The sequence below is a fragment of the Sclerotinia sclerotiorum genome, genomic scaffold (genome assembly GCF_000146945.2).
Source record: "Sclerotinia sclerotiorum 1980 UF-70 scaffold_16 genomic scaffold, whole genome shotgun sequence".
Taxonomy (NCBI): domain Eukaryota; kingdom Fungi; phylum Ascomycota; class Leotiomycetes; order Helotiales; family Sclerotiniaceae; genus Sclerotinia; species Sclerotinia sclerotiorum.
The window spans coordinates 444,430-455,698 of NW_001820820.1; the positions used below are offsets into that span (position 1 = coordinate 444,430).

The 11,269-nt window shown below is 42.3% G+C and overlaps 3 protein-coding genes across 3 annotated transcripts; 2 read left to right on the forward strand and 1 right to left on the reverse strand.

Moving 5' to 3' along the window:
• Positions 1-1,717: 1,717 nt before the first annotated feature.
• SS1G_10705 (hypothetical protein) lies at positions 1,718-6,030 on the reverse strand (the record flags this gene model as incomplete). Its single annotated transcript, XM_001588208.1, has 12 exons — positions 1,718-2,080; positions 2,135-2,244; positions 2,297-2,478; positions 2,526-2,874; positions 2,926-3,129; positions 3,182-4,128; positions 4,180-4,269; positions 4,320-4,555; positions 4,603-5,002; positions 5,056-5,195; positions 5,243-5,706; positions 5,940-6,030. The coding sequence occupies 12 exons, from the start codon at positions 6,028-6,030 to the stop codon at positions 1,718-1,720; spliced, it is 3,576 nt and encodes a 1,191-aa protein (XP_001588258.1).
• Positions 6,031-7,398: 1,368 nt separating this feature from the next.
• Positions 7,399-8,463, forward strand: SS1G_10706 (hypothetical protein; the record flags this gene model as incomplete). Its single annotated transcript, XM_001588209.1, has 3 exons — positions 7,399-7,429; positions 7,481-7,705; positions 7,769-8,463. 3 exons carry the CDS (start codon positions 7,399-7,401, stop codon positions 8,461-8,463), a joined length of 951 nt encoding a protein of 316 aa, XP_001588259.1.
• Positions 8,464-9,751: 1,288 nt separating this feature from the next.
• SS1G_10707 (hypothetical protein) lies at positions 9,752-11,066 on the forward strand (the record flags this gene model as incomplete). The annotated part of the gene is made up of 4 exons (XM_001588210.1): positions 9,752-9,863; positions 9,911-10,257; positions 10,326-10,595; positions 10,650-11,066. The coding sequence occupies 4 exons, from the start codon at positions 9,752-9,754 to the stop codon at positions 11,064-11,066; spliced, it is 1,146 nt and encodes a 381-aa protein (XP_001588260.1).
• Positions 11,067-11,269: the final 203 nt, after the last annotated feature.

Consider the following 11,269-nt stretch of genomic DNA (forward strand, 5'->3'; position numbering starts at 1 on the left):
AAGAAGGAATGAATTAGTCGGAGGATACTTTTTGGTTTTTTGTGTCTGGGTATATGTTTTATTTATTTATTTGTAAACTTACAATTTTTTTTTGGCATTTGCATTTGTTTTTTCGATAGCGATAGCGGAGGATAGTGGAGGATTGAGTTGATATTGGAAGGAAGAAGAGGAATGGAAAGGAAAGGAATGGAGGAAGAGAGAAGAAGAGAAGAGAAGAGAAGAGAGAAGATAAAGATACCCACCCACCCACCTTGAGAAAGTGAAATTTTTTTTTTTTCATTATATACCTAGGTAGGTATGTATGTATGTATATATGTATATATGTACCTCTGACTCGGATTAATTGAGAATTAAATACCCTGGTTTTTTTAGATGGTAATGTTGTGTTGTGTTGTGTTGTGTTGTGTTATAAATATTATAAGAATTTGTTACGAGGTTTGCCGTCTAGATCACGTGGAAGTGCTCTAGGCTCTCGAGGTGATTTATAACTAGGCGTCAAGCAGGGACTTAAGTAATGACAATAATGATATGCAATTCGTAACTAATAGTAGAGTATACTAAATGATTGATCTTGAGCACGAAGCTCTATACAAAGGAAATCCATCTTGATTATATAGACCTTCATGCCTATGGCTAGTCAGGACCGCTGCGCGGTCCTGGACAGCCAGCGTTCCTCAGCGGTCCATAACGTGACTTTAATCACGTTACCTTGGTTTAGTCATGTGACGCGGCATAGAAGATAGCCGTTGTAACATGACCTTACACAGGGAATAGTGGGAAGCTTATTGGGTTTCTTGAGACCAGAAAGAGCATCAGATTGAATTGATTGATTCTCTAGCTAAGCAGTTAAGCTGCGAGCATATATTCAAAAAATGAAGGAATCAGGTTAGGTATTCAGCCTTCGGAATTAAAGTGCTTTGAAATCAAAATATTGAAAGCAAACAAACAGTATACCAAAAAGGAAAGAATGAATTAAAAGTTGAGTTTTGTTTGCTCCTTATATGCATCATGCAATATATATGCATATGCTGCCAAGATCCCAGGAGGTCAACAAAGCTGATAGGGCAGAACTGAGGCTATATTGGTCTTGTATATAAATCACTCATTATCTAAGTTCTACGGAAGTGCGAAGCTCTCCTACAGAGAGCTTCTCAATCTAGTCCTAATAGGACTAGTGCCCTGTGCACGTGCTACGCAGGAACCATTCACTTTAACAAAAAATTCAATTTCTTATTTTATATAAAGATTTAATAAGGATTTGAAAAAGTAAGCAAATCAAGGTTTTAGGTGAAAAACGTTATATTGTGCGGTAAGTAGAGTCCAGAACTCTTATTTATTATGCTTTTTTGGATGTTGGGTCAAAAGGCTCAAGTCATTACTCGTACATTTATTCATTCATTCATTCCTGTTAATCTGAAATACTTGCATGCGCAAATAGGAAATTATAAGTAAGGATAAGGATATCCAATTAAAATCAATCAATCAATCAATCAATCTTGTGGAATCTGGGTTCTTTAACTTTCCGGCCTATTATTAATATCCATCCATTCTTCAATTTATTCATTTCATTTAATTATCCATCTCATCGTTCGTTCGCTCGTGCGTTCATTTACCCTATTCATTTACTCATCCACCAATTCATCATCTACCAACCATTCCAATCCTCCGGAGCACCTGCACCTGCACCCACACCCGCACCCACATAATCCTCAGCAAGTCAAAGACCCATCTTCTTCCCCTTCCCCTTATCCCCCACTGCCTCCGGTTCATTCAACCCCCCATCCCAACAAATCTTCATAGTAGTCGGGAATGGGAATTCCGAGCCCATCATCTTATCCATGTAAACATAAAAACCACCTTCTCGAGGGATTTTCTTCATTTCACCCTGAGGACCTGGTGCTCTGCGAAGATTGTCGAGTCGTCCGATACATTTGAGCATAGCGGTGAGAGCGACGCGTGAAGCGTCGCCACCGAGACAAGCGTGTGGACCGACGCCGTAGACGAGGTAAGAGTCGATTGGTCGGTCTAGACGGACTTTCTTGGGTTCGGGGTAGATTTTGGGATCTTGGGCTAGGGAGACCTGGAATTTGTTAGAGATTTTTAGGTGCGTAGGTATTGGAAAGGAGACACATACAAAACTTGTGAAGACAGAGTCACCGGGCTTGCATTCGACTTTTCGTGATCCGTCGTTGATGGTGATATTTTGATGACATGTGCGATAAGCACCAAATGTGCCGTTCATTCCTTGACATTGTTAGCACTAGTTTGAATGAGAAAATTTGAATCTATTGCTCACTGATTCCTTCCAGAAGGTAATGTAAGAGGATATCATCTGCTTCAGGCGTATTGAGCTTCGCAAGACGATTAATTTCTGGAAGATGCTCCTTTCCATCACCAAGATAATAGTCGAGTACTTGACCAAAAACTTGTGCTTGGTTCGCCACCATGGCTCCTGCTGTAGGCAAAATTTGTGACCATCTATGCAATGTCAGTAAAAATAGTGAGTGATTAAAAGAACTACTAACACAGTCTCATGAACACCCAAACCAGCCTTCAACAAATGGCGCACCATGTGTACACCATAATCTTTGAGGGCATTATTTTCCTGCATGAAATTATCAACAATACCTGATACGAGGCTTGTCTTTGAAATAAAGTTCACATTCTGCTCGACTAGTTGACCGAGATCTTGTGTAACTGGAAGACCAGCGGCACGTAATGAGAAGGTTTTCGCTGGATCGACATCACCGAAAAATATTACAATGAAGATAACGGCTAAAACCATATACAACTCATGCTCGGTATATACGCCTTTAGGATTCTCTTCACTTTTGAGGGGAAGGTGGAAGATGTTCGAGGCAAAGTAAACATGAGCTAGTTTATGTTAGATAAAAATGACTGCGTTAGAATGAACGTGTAACTCACCGGAATTATCAATATCGCGAATGACATCAACCTGGTTAGTTGTGCCTCCAATATTATAAGACCATCTCTTGAGAAGTTTTGGGACAATACTTTCGTAATAGTTCTTCACACTTTCTTGCCATTTATCTTGGTAGAGGCATTCCTTCATTTGGTTGCGTCGCTCGGCAAAGAACTCGCCATCACCAGCCAACATAAAATTGGCCCCTAAGATTATATTAGTATTGGATTGTATGGCTTCTGAAACAATTTTAAATACCTGGTTTTCCCATGAGAAAAGCGAGACCTCTGCGCCAGTTGTCAACACCAAATACTTCTCCATTAGTGAGAACACTCTTGACTCCATCATAAGTGACAACATTCTTTCTCTCGGGAATCCTTGTTGGTTTCTCCCAGCTATAGTCATCTACGCGACCAAGTTTCTCCATGATCTTCTTGTTTTCCGTCGGGATTGTTAGAGGGTAATGAGCATAGATACTGTTAAATGAGAAGTGATTGGGGAAAGCTCGAATGAATAGTTTGTAAAATACGCAGCCTTGGTTGACGTTCAAATCATAATCGACTTCAGTAATTCCCCAGTTCGTGAGATTTGCTGCATGATAGTCGGTAGTATAAAATCTGTCTCCACGAACCAGTGTCACTGCGTCAGAAAGAATACTTCGACTGATTGTGTAGGTTGGTCCGATACCAACACCTGGATCCATCGGCTTCTTAGCATCCTCACAAACCAATCCAGCGTAAAGTTCGACCAAATCTGGATCATCGTATATAACCTTCAATTTCTCATAGACCGCTGGATCCGAGTTGATATCTGAGAACTTTTCATGTGGTATGAGACCAAAGTGTTTCCGGAATTCGTTTAGAGTTGCACACTTCCATGCACGAGCTTGCTCCATCCCGAGGATTTCAACAGCACGAAGTACTGCAGGAACGTTATTCGCTCCTGATGACCCAGCCAAATCTTCGATGCTCGCAGTCAATTCCTTAACGAGATCATCATCACTGAGCTTCCCATCGCTACCTCTCTTCATACCAGCAAAGTCTCTTTGTAGAGGATCGTCTGGAGTCATTGCTTCAAGCTTACCCAAGCCAATGAGGAGTTCCTGCATAGAAACTTCCTTGTGGCTCTTCCCAAAGATTTTCATGTACAAATCTTCGGACCACTTCTCGTCGCGTTGACTAATGCAGGAATGCCATCGGTATACGCTATAAAGAATCAGCTCTAAGTACAAAAAGACAGATGCTGAAAAAGCTTACAGATTGAATTCAGCAGCACATTGATTACCGACTCCAGCAACGGTTCCCGGCTTGCTATTTCTTTCCATTTCGATACGAGGATCGAGAGTCCTAATGTCGATTAGTCAAAAACATTTCCTACCTATATAAATGATACTGACCAGGTAGAATTGACCCTATTCAATCCAACAATTGTGCGTAGATAATCGAGCAGAATAATGTTGATGTAGAGGCCGCAAGTAATAAGACGTCCAGTCTGGAAGAGGTCATTGTCGTATTTCTTCCAGGCTGCTTGCTTTTTATCCTCAGGTAGATTATCCTTGGGGGGTGTAAAGCGTCCATTCTCATTGATTGTTGCCAATTGTTTGACCACATAGTTATGAAAACGGTTGAACATCTACACAGTTTTAGTTCCTGGCCTGTAATCTTCAGCGAGTCACTCACGATAAGGATGCATCCAACTCCTGGAGGGAAGCCTAATAATCTCTTTTCGGAGAAACAATCCGGCTTAAGCTCTCCATCCTTAAGAGTTCGCATATTATTCTGCTCATCCTGGTTGCTTCCATATAAAGGAGAAAGATCCAAATAAGAGGAGGTCATTGAAACATTAAAATCTTCGTGTGACGTGCGAAAGCAGTCATGAATGATAATACTTGCAATGTAGTAAAGCATACTGGAGACATTGTTTGGATGAGGCTTGAAACCACCATTCTCTCGACTCATGATCGTGTCGAATATAAGACCCGGATCTGGTTTTGGGTTTGGCTGAACGATCTTGGGAGTGACACTTCGGGCGTAAGCTGTACCTGCTTTTCCAATATCGGGAAACCTGATGTTATTATATCTAAGGACAAGGATTAGTGAGAAAGGTGTTGATAGTTCTCGTAATACACTCACGAGCCATCAGCTTGTCGATAATTGTACTTGTCACCAAGCATTGAAGCTGGTGGATGTTCCAAAGAGCCCCATAATTCATCAACCAGTACTTCGGTAAGCTTGACCCGAGTCTTGGAAGTTCCAGGAAGATTTGCAACCAACTTTTTAGTATTAGCTTTTGTGTGAACAAATTAAGGCCCAAGTTTACCTGGATGAGCCTTTCCATTAGCATGCTCTTGTCGTCCGTCAATTTTGAGGTTCCCAATTCTTGCTTCATGGTCAACTGCAATGTTTCCAAATCCTTGATTCTTAATGATTTGAGATCATCCAATAAACCCGTCTGTTCCTGTTTTGTGTCATAGGAGCCATCTCCAGTTTCGGTATTTAAAGGACGGTTGGCTGTGCTGATGACTTTCCCAAGTGATTCAAGAGTTCCCACAATACCAGCGCGTTTTACACTATGATCGGGACCGTCAAATGCTTGGGGATTAGAGCTTGCAGCACCACTGTTGGACTTTTTAGACACACCCATCGTCAAACGACGTCCCGTTGGGCTCGAGGAAGTCGCCCCATTTTCGGCAGTTGTGGGTGAAGATTTGGTGTTCTCCTTGTCCTTAGTCTTGAACACTGTCGAAAGACGTCTCATCATTGCGGTTAACTCGATGAAGTATTCTATGCTAGACTGTTAGTTCTTAAACGAAAATACAAATTGCATTTAACAAGTAATATAGAATTTATCGAGTTACTTATTGCTTACATGAAAATCAGTGATCAATTGTTACAATAGAGTAAACAATTTTGTCGCATGAGGTCAATTCAATTGGGATACTGTTGGAATATAAAGGTGGTGGTGATGTAGGAGAAAGAAAAAGGAAGAGGTCGGAAAGGATGAGAAGCTGAGCTACCTAGTAAGCCGCCGAGGAAAGGGACAAGGGAAGCTCTCCCCTCGATTTGATAGCTTCTGCCGTGTGCTACGATTGATGCAGGATAGTACATGTAAATCTTGAGCTTTTCGCATTGTCCAATAAATTTCGAGTACTTCAGCCCTTGAGGTCCTTGCTGTAGCTCAAGCAGTTTTGATGTAACTCTTCAATTTGATATTCATAAATTTTGATTGGGTCAGAATGGAGGGGATCGTCGACTCCGCTTCACATTCTCCAAACTTTTGCACATTGGGGTGAGACCTGGTTGTATGCAAAATCGCAGATTTGGACATGGCGTGCCATTTGAAATGCTTGTCACTCGACATATCATTCATTAAACTGGCAACACTATTAATATGCAAATTAATTGGTATATCAAAGTAACCCAACCGAATACAATGTAAATAGTACTTATTAATGCAAAATGTTGTAGCCTTATCATTCCTTCAATATCTAAATTGAGACCTGGGTGTCAATAAGAGTTATGACTTTTTTTCAAAGCGAAATCAAAATTGACATTTAACAGCATTAACGATGTTCGATTGCTTTATGATTCAGATCGTAAACAAAATCCGGGTGGTGGTGGTGGTGTCTTGAAGCCACTGAGATGTTTGATTGGTTTATTGATGAACACAACATTGTGCTCCCGACCCCGCAAGCTGCTATTCTGGATATTTTGGTTTAATTCTTCAAAAGGAGGCTGGGTTTGACGACTGATAAGAAGCTATAATAATAACTAATCCATAAAACAGAGATTCCCTTTGCTCAGCTTTTGCTGAATAGACGTGATAATGTCCTGCTAAGAATGAAAGTTTTGAGCCGCTGGGTATTGATCGACGCGTTCACCAGTTCTATTTGGAAAAGTCTCACTTGAGCACTGGCTACTGCGCAGCTAGATCACCCAGCTCAAACCCTTAAACTCTCAAATCTTCTCCCCATTTATCCGATGGACTGCATCGATTGAAAGCAGGGGCGGCTGAAGCTCATAACTTTCCGAATTCGTCACCTCGCATCTTGATTGAGGAGAAGATGGCTTGCAGGGCAAGGATTGTTGAGGGCTCAATGCAAGGTTGCACAGCTGGATGTGATAGATCTCATGATTCACTTAGTTGGACCAATCGGTAAGATATCCGCATGAACGACTGAGCACTGGCGGCAATGGATAAGGAGAAGGTGTGAATGAAGAAAATGAAGAATGGGGAGAAAATGTACGTATACTCATTATGGAGTGCGAATGGCTACTCGAGTCGTTCACCAGTAGGTCTTGGTCATGTGATGATGACGATCGGTGAATTTTTGGTGCATGTTTCCGTGCCCTGTCCTGTCCTATCAACAATTTTTAGAGCTTGAAGGCCAGCATGTACATGTTCAGCTCTTGTTATCTTTGATTTCAACAACTTTGATCAATTGCTTTATATTATACATTGTCAGATTTTGAAAGATGGCAGTCACTTTGAAGGTCACAAATCGCTGTAAGTTAATCCAATGTGCCATTGAATATCTCTTGATACTAACCTCAAAAGCCCCCAAAAATCCCATCAAACGTCTTCCTACCTCCATCGATATCGACGAAACAACTACAGTTCAAGATGTTAAAGAAAAATTGGCCAAACAAATTGGCGGTTGGGACCCCAATCGATTCGGTATCTTCGATCCAGAGCAAAAGAAGATCTTAAAAGACAGGAAAGCCTTCATTTCTCAACACAAAGAAGTCATTATTGGAAAGGAAATCTTGATCAAGGACTTAGGTACACATTCACAACCTGCTCTGCAAGTAATACACATCATACTTACATTGTAATCTATCACAGGCCCTCAACTAGGCTGGCGCACTGTATATATAATCGAATACCTCGGTCCAATCCTAATCCACCTTGGATTCCCGCTCCTTCGCCCTTACATATACTCCCAACCTGTCGGGCCCCTCTCCAATTCTCAGCTTCTTTCTATGACCCTCATAATTCTTCACTTCCTGAAACGCGAATATGAAACGATTTTCATCCACCGATTTTCCCTCTCTACAATGCCAGCCAGCAACATCTTCAAAAACTGCGCCCACTACTGGCTTCTTAGCGGTATCTACATCGCCTACTTCATATATGCCCCTTCATCCTACACCGCATTGTCATCACCGAAATTGGACTTTTTAAACATGGCTGGAGTGGCTCTTTACCTCTTCGGAGAGCTTTCAAACCTCAAAACCCATCTCACTCTCTCGAACCTTCGCTCGCCGGGCGGAACTGAGCGTGGAATTCCCCAAGGTTATGGTTTCTCTATGGTAACGTGCCCAAATTATTTCTTCGAGATGCTCGCATGGATCGGTATGATACTCGTGACAAAAAGTTTGAGTACGGTCATCTTCACTATTATCGGAACCGCACAAATGCAGCAGTGGGCTGTTAAGAAGGAAAAGCAATATCGTAGTGATTTCGGCGATAAGTATAAGAAAAAGAGAAGCGCTTTGTTTCCTACTCCAGGAGCCTTCGTTAAGGAACTTACTGGTTAAATGCACCGAGTGAATGAGGAAGTAAGTTTATTTACAGGATGAGGTTGTGTTTGCGAGGCTCTGCCACCAAGATCCCTAACGGATTTTCAGCATCGGCTTCGTAGGATCAAGGATGAGAAATGACTGTTGAGTGGGAACATCAAAAGTATATAATAGCGCACATTGCTTGCGTTGCTTCGATAATGCCAATAAATGTTGTGAATTCCCCTACCAAGTCCTGTCTCAACTTCGACTCCTGTGTATCGGTATTTGTTCTCTTGAACAACTACTATTAGCCCTGGAGCGCACACACTATCCATAAGAGACAAATGATTAGCAACGGCCGGCAAACACGAATCGCAAGTGCCAACGTTCTTGGCATGCCTGAGTAATGTCATGCGCGTGGGTGCTGAATGTATCGATCGATACATTTTTCCATAGAGCGAGTGCTCAGCATAGTATCAAGAATCGCTTCAGTACTCAGAATTGTTCTTCGAACAATACACTGCTCTCTGGAAAAGAAGCGGCGATAAATTATTCCAGACACGGTTTTAATGAAGTCGAACCAAGCTTCTTCGCTAAGACCTACTCGAATGGTGGTGGCAGATGTCGGCCATCTACGCAGAATTTTGTCTGAACAAAACTTCCAAAACCCTTCTATTCAAGAAATGAATGAGTATGGACTCTTGACCTGAAGTCGAATATTGTTCGTTTCACCTGTTTCCTTTCGCGTTTGGGTGGCTTTGACATTTCATGCGGCCAATCACACCCCGCGTTTGAGTTCTAAGCACAGCTTGTTTCATGCATACTCTGCCTACCAATTAACCTTATCTAACCTTATATTTTAAGTCAAGCTTTCTAGTGTATGTTTCTTAGCTAGAAAATTTTAGTAACAGTTGCTTCTTCTGTCATATGTGGAGGCGCGAGGGTTTACAAGTATACTTCAAACACCCAACCAGGTAGCAGCAATTAATTGGCACATTCGGATATCTACTCATCGTAAGTCTGTGCTACATTTGTGTACTCACGTTTACCACAGACGTCATTCCTCAGCACTGAAGCCTTCTAGCCCCAAGGCTTTAGCATGAAACATATCCTTGGTGTATCTTCCTTTTCTGCGGGGCGTTTCCGAGTTCCGCTTTGCCCGTGAGGTCTCCATTCGTACCTTATATCTTCCCTCTCCTTCCCTGATGTTGTTTCTTTGCTCGGTGATTTTGATAGTTATCCAGTCCTCTTTATATCTTTAATATTTGCAGAGCAGAATATAGCCAAGTAATAGTTGATCCTATTACTACTTCACTTCATAATAATGTATACACAATCACTTTTCTCTTTGGCGCTTCTTGCCTCCGGTGTCACTGCTCAGATGTCATTATCCCAAGCTATCGCAGCTAATAATGGAACTCTTTCGACCCTTTCCAGTAAGTCCTCCAGTATCCATTTAATCCTACTGTATTAATATCTGCAGTGCTCCTTGGGCAACAACCCGCACTTGCGGGTGCTCTCTCCAACACCTCATCAGGAATTACAGTACTAGCACCATCTAACGCCGCCTTTGCTAAATTCCTTGCAATGCCCGCAAACAAGGCTGCAGTTGGGCAAAGCGATATGGTCGCTGCAGTTCTTCAATATCATGTCTTGAATGGTACATTTCCAGCCAGCAAATTCACAAACGAGGCACAGTTCGTACCGACGCTTTTGACAAATGAGAGTTACACACAAGTTACGGGTGGACAAGTCGTACAGGTGGCTTTGAATGGTTCAAATGCCGTTATTACGACTGGATTGAAAGAGACAAGCACTACAACACAGACTGTAAGCGACGTTCCAACCCTGCCTATCCTTAAAATCTGCTGTTAGATCAAGCCTAACATATATATCAGGATATTATGTTCAATGGAGGTGTGATGCACATCATCGATACGGTCCTCACCATCCCTCTCTCTCCAGCCATGTCAGCTATCGACTCGAACCTTTTGTCTCTTGCAGGTGCCCTCACAAAGGCATCTCTAGTAGATCCCGTCAACTCCCTCAACGACGTTACTATTTTCGCTCCCTCCAATGATGCGTTTGAGAAAATAGGAGACACGGCTGCTGCTCTTCCCACCGAACAACTAAGTCAAATTCTCCAATATCATGTTCTTAATGGTACCGTATGTAGACCCTCCTCTTGCACAATTCTAAGATTCAAACTAATTCGGCCGCAGGTCGGTTACTCCACTCTTCTCACCACTGGTCTAGCCAACGAATCTTTCCCTACCCTCATGGGCGAATCTCTTACCGTCACCTCCGAAAACTCTAAAGTATTCATCAACAGTGCCCAAGTAGTCACCACTGACATTATTGTTTCCAATGGTGTCATGCACGTAATCGACAATGTCCTCAACCCCTCCAATGAAACTGTTGTTGAGAACCCTACTGCAGCTTCTCAACCTGTTGCATTTGAAGGGGCGACTAGTGCGGCCAGTCCGCCGTTCACCAGCGGGATTATGGCGACAACTACAGCACCTAGTGCTGCTATGGATACGAGTATCAAGACAGGGGCTGGAGATAAAATGGCGAATGGAGAACGCTTGGGAGGTGCAGTAGCCGCGGTAATGGGTGCGGCTATGTTGATTTTGTAGTTGGATGGGGATGATAAAAGGTCCAAGGATGGAGGATAGGACATGTGTTTCTTTACAATTTTATAGGAGATGGAATTTCAATAAGATATTACTACGGTCTCTTTTTTATGAGGAGTAATTCTTGTTCTCATGTCCGCTAATGCAAAATATAAAGAAGTCACAGGTCCTGCTATTAGATACTTCCATCCCGAGTGTTGAAAATG